At 42.5% G+C, this 4490-nt stretch overlaps 1 protein-coding gene and 1 long non-coding RNA gene across 2 annotated transcripts in view; both read right to left on the reverse strand.

The window, feature by feature from the left end:
- The window catches only part of adam15 (ADAM metallopeptidase domain 15), a 27379-nt gene extending 26076 nt beyond the window's left edge, over nt 1–1303 (reverse strand). The window contains exon 1 of the mRNA XM_005744198.1: nt 670–1303. Within this exon, the coding sequence (XP_005744255.1) occupies nt 670–820 (151 nt within the window). The 5' untranslated portion in view covers nt 821–1303. The remainder of the gene's footprint in view (nt 1–669) is intronic.
- Nucleotides 1304–3771: 2468 nt separating this feature from the next.
- LOC106456365 (uncharacterized) lies at nt 3772–4443 on the reverse strand. Its single transcript, XR_001290511.1, has 2 exons — nt 4242–4443; nt 3772–3980 (listed from the first exon to the last, which is right to left on the reverse strand). It is a non-coding gene; the product is annotated as an uncharacterized LOC106456365 (long non-coding RNA).
- Between the last annotated feature and the right edge of the window lie 47 nt (nt 4444–4490).

The following is a 4490-nucleotide window of genomic DNA, read 5'->3' on the forward strand; positions in this document are numbered from 1 at the left end:
CCACAGAAACATATTTATAAACACAATAATACACACGAACAGGCTGAAAACTGAAACAATCCTTGATTAAATGTTTTTAATGAAATATTTCTCCTACATTTTCTGGCTGTAGGGCACATTTGTTCTCTTTTATTTAATTATTTTTTAAACCTCTAATTTTGGTTTTTCCTGATGTAAAAATTGACATTTTGGAGGACGACTTTGCACATAACCAGGACTAGTCTCCGTATAGTTATATGATATTACTTATCACAGCTACATTCATTGTTTCCTGTTCTTTGATTAAGTAACTACTTCATACATAAATAAATAAAATTTAAAAATATTTTTGAAAATTAAATTAATGTTTTTATTTTAATCCCAGTGATTTTTCTTTTTACCCAGGCTTCTTGGGTTTTGGACATGTTCATTATAATTTTAAAATTTTAATATTACCAAGTTAATTTAAGTAGAGATACAGTATGTTCAGCTTTATGATTCTTTCTCTGATTATTGTTTACACATTTCTAATTAAATGTAAAGAGGCTCCTTTATTTTTTTGTTTTATTTTCAATAAAAATAGGTTGAGAAGACCAGATTCAGTGATTTTTGGATGAATTACATGGTTACTTTTTAAGCTCCGGGTGTATTCCTGAATGACGGTCGGCCCCATCAGTCGGTTATCGTTACCTGTCACCGTGGCTGTCAGACTGTCGGTACCGTCCGTCTGTCCGTCCCGAGGCAGACTCCCCACATCCTGGGGTGCGTTCAGGGACCGGCAGACGATGAACGCAGCACAGCCGCTGAGCAGTAGCAGCAACAGCCCGGTAGTCCCGCTCATCCTCTCTGCGTCACCGGCAACCAGCAACAGGTTGCTGCTGTCTGATGTGTGTGTGTGAGGCAACCCCGTCCCGCTCCCGTTACCTCACCGTGTCCGAGCTCTGGGAGAGGCTCCGCTGAAACTCCATGGCGCTTCTTTTCCATGTAACACCCACACAAAGCGGCGTGTGCTGTCCCGAACCCCGGGCGGGGGAGTGTCCGTTACTGTCGGTAAAGTAGCGGGAAATCACGGCTCTGGCTCGGACCGTTATCTGCGCAGCTCCAGCCAAACGTGTCATACAGTCCCAGACTGAGCGCCAGTCCCGGGAGGACCCCGCCAGCTCCTCCGGCTCAGGCCGTTTGTTTCCGGACAGCTGGGTTCATCCGTGTTTGGAGGCCTGAAGCTGCTCATTAACATAGCGCTCCGGACCGTCCGTGTTTATACTGGGACCGACGGTGACGTCAGCAGGCTGGCCGAGGAGACAGGAAACACAGCGAGAGACCCTTCAAAATAAAACAGCGTAAACCTTTATGTACGTGTTGCAGCTATTTTAAAGATTATTATTATAATTACTAGAAAATGCTAGCTGTTTTATAAACGATTTAGCTTTTGATGAGGAAATTGTAGTATTTCTTATCAAATGCTTAACATTCAAATTTATTAAATTCACAATATTCTTTTTTCCCCTGCATTTTTGTGCCAAAATTGGAGAGAAAATGATTTAGCATTAACTGGAAAAGTGCTGGGTTTGTACTTTTATTTATTGCCTTTTTTAAATAAACAGATTCAGATTAAATAATTGAAATAATGAAAATTATTTTAATTTTTTTTTTACCTTTTTCAGAATCAGAATCAGAATCAGAATACTTTATTGATCCCTGGGGGAAATTATTTAATGAGCAAGATAAAATAAAATAAATAATAAAATACTTCCCCAAAAAAGTAATCCCGTTACTTTACTGATTACTTATTTTCAAAAGTAATTAATCACTTAGTTACTTAGTTAATTTTTAAAAACACGATTTACAACCTGAATAGGTGATAAAGCGATAGATCTTTCAGCCCAATTCTACATTTTTACACTCAGTCTTTCAAATAGATGCAAGTAAAACACAGCAGAAAATAAATAAAGTCAAAGACTCAGCGGTCCTGTTGCTCTATTTTCACCTGTAAAGCAGGAGTGGGGTAGGCGGAGGGTTACCCTGGTGCAGGTGTGCCGCGGTCAGTGGAAGAATCCGCGAGTTTCTCTGTGAGTTTCCCATTACGTCGTAGCTACTCGGTGCTTGTTGGAAGTTTAGGGGTTTTTTCGCTGTAAAAAGAAGTTTTCTTCCCACGCACAGCGGACACTGATGTTTTTGTCACTTTTTATGGAATCAAACTCAAAGTAAGGTCAGTACTTCCACGCTTTAAACGCTGCACGCTCATACTCTCTCTGCACTCGATATGTGATCCACTGTTGATCTGCACACAGCTGTTGTCACGAATGTCGCACTCGCTTACGTCACTGTCATGAGACACTCGCAAAAAAATCACGGTTTTAGTAACGCAGTAATGCAGCGTTCCTACGGGAAAGTAACGGTAATCTAATTACCATTTTTGCAATAGTAATCCATTACTTTACTCGTTACTTGAAAAAAGTAATCAGATTACAGTAAGGTGTTACACGCGTTACTGCCCATCTCTGGTGGGAACGAAGGCAGGCAGTAAAGTAAGACGGTGAAAAATAAACCTCCCAAAAATGCATAAAAAGTTAAAAAATAAAATAAAGACACACCAACACACAGATGATAACTCTTCAGTGGATTTGAACACTTCCTGTCACCTGTTTGATGTGACGTCCACAGGTTGAACCAGGCTGTGTTATTAACCATTCAAGCAAAGACATGCAAACATATTAGAGTCCTCCAACAGTGTGGAAATATGTCGGAGCTTTCACAATATCACAGAGATTTATTTTGCTTTAATTTTAATTCTTTTGTTTTGTTTTAAGCATCCCTCCAACCAAAGGAGCTTCATAGAAGGGTGTGGTGGTGTTGAGCCTGTTGGTGTGGTTCAGCATCTTGTAGCATACCTCCTGGATGTCTCCTACATGCCTGGGGCATGTTGGCTGACCTGAGGAGCAACAACAGTTGCCTCGAGGTGCTTTATCGTTTAATGCAAACATGAGCATTACCCCGTAGGAGTCAGAGGAGGTGGCTGAGAGTCTGCTCTCTGTTTAAACTACAGGAGAAGACTGGTTTCATCTGCAGTTCTCGGCAGGTTGATGCTACCTACAGACACCAGAACAAAAAACCAAAGACTCTTAAGCTCACAGACATGTTTGCGTTTGTCTAGTTTACTCTTTCAGGTAACTGAAATGACTCTTTTTGTTTTACTTGCTGCAGCCAGAGGAGAGAGGAAAGATGCTATCTCTTTCTTATTTTCTTTTCTAATCTGCTTCATGAAAAAGAGAACATGACAGCCATGTCTGTTTGAAGGACTAATGTGAGTTTAAAAGCAGCGTTACTGGTGTTCCTGTGGTCCACATGGAGCCGAATAATTAGTGTGTTCAGGAGGATTATGAGTCACTGGGGTCAGAAACAGTTCAGGGAGCGCCTCAGAGGTGCACCGCTGTAAACTGATCCAGAGTCAGATTGAATCTGAGCGAACGCGGCACGTGCTGCTGCCGCTGCAGAGGATCAGCTGCTTACATAACTCCTCTGTACATACGGCGAGTAATCGGATCATGTGATCACACACAGTGCTGTATATCAAATGTACTGACTGTACAGTTTAGTTAATGACTGATTGTTCCGTCGGCTCAGTTTGACCACACTGATGGTTTCACAGGGTTTAATGGGAGACGGATACATTCAGCAGTGGGTTACCACGGTAGCAGGATGCAGCTATTCAAGGCTGATGCAGAAAAATAAAGTTTGCAATAAATGCAGCTCAGAGAAACCTCTCACAGAGTCAAATCCACTCTCACACTAAACAAGCTTCAGTCCAGTTTGAACTGAATGTGTTTTTATTGCCTGAAGCTCGAGTCTGCCACAAAAAACTGGACGACTTCTTCATCCAGGTGGAGCTTCCTCTCTCTCCTCTAACCGCTGGCGTAGTGCGTCTTCTCGGAGCTGGACGCTTCCTCTCCGTGATGATGCCAGCAAAGGCGGTGCCCCCACCTGAGCAGGCGCTGGAACACCTGAAGGCAGCAGAGGAGACGTGAACACACGGAGACGTAGCACAAAGAATCCAGAACTGCAGTCTGTGTGAGAACTTTGCAGCTGCAGAGGTGAAACTCCAGGACAAGAAAACATTTTTAAAACTTTATGTTGAGTCAAAAATCGGTAACGTTTAAGCAATGTGTCGAATCAGATTTGACTGATGTTTTATGTCCCAGTGAAAAACACCTCTGAGAGCAGACCTCCGTGAAACGTGGTTCTACAGGCAGGAAGCCACTCACCGTCCTCTGTCCACGGCTGATGATGCGTTTCCTGCCGCTGCTGGAAATCCGGCCGTGAATGTGCAGGTTGTAAAGGAACAAGATCCTCGTCTTCTCCCTCTGACACACAGACAGAGACGACGTTTTGTTTTACATGCATGGAAAGTCTTTATATGCTTCACATTTCTGTCTGAAGACCTGAAATCTAAAACGCGATTCAGTCGCTTGGATCAAAGCTGAGAGAAGTTTAGCTGGGACCGGCCTGCTCTT

This window comes from Pundamilia nyererei, unplaced genomic scaffold, assembly GCF_000239375.1.
Source record: "Pundamilia nyererei isolate P.nyererei 1_Seehausen unplaced genomic scaffold, PunNye1.0 scaffold00139, whole genome shotgun sequence".
NCBI classification, from domain to species: Eukaryota; Metazoa; Chordata; class Actinopteri; order Cichliformes; family Cichlidae; genus Pundamilia; species Pundamilia nyererei.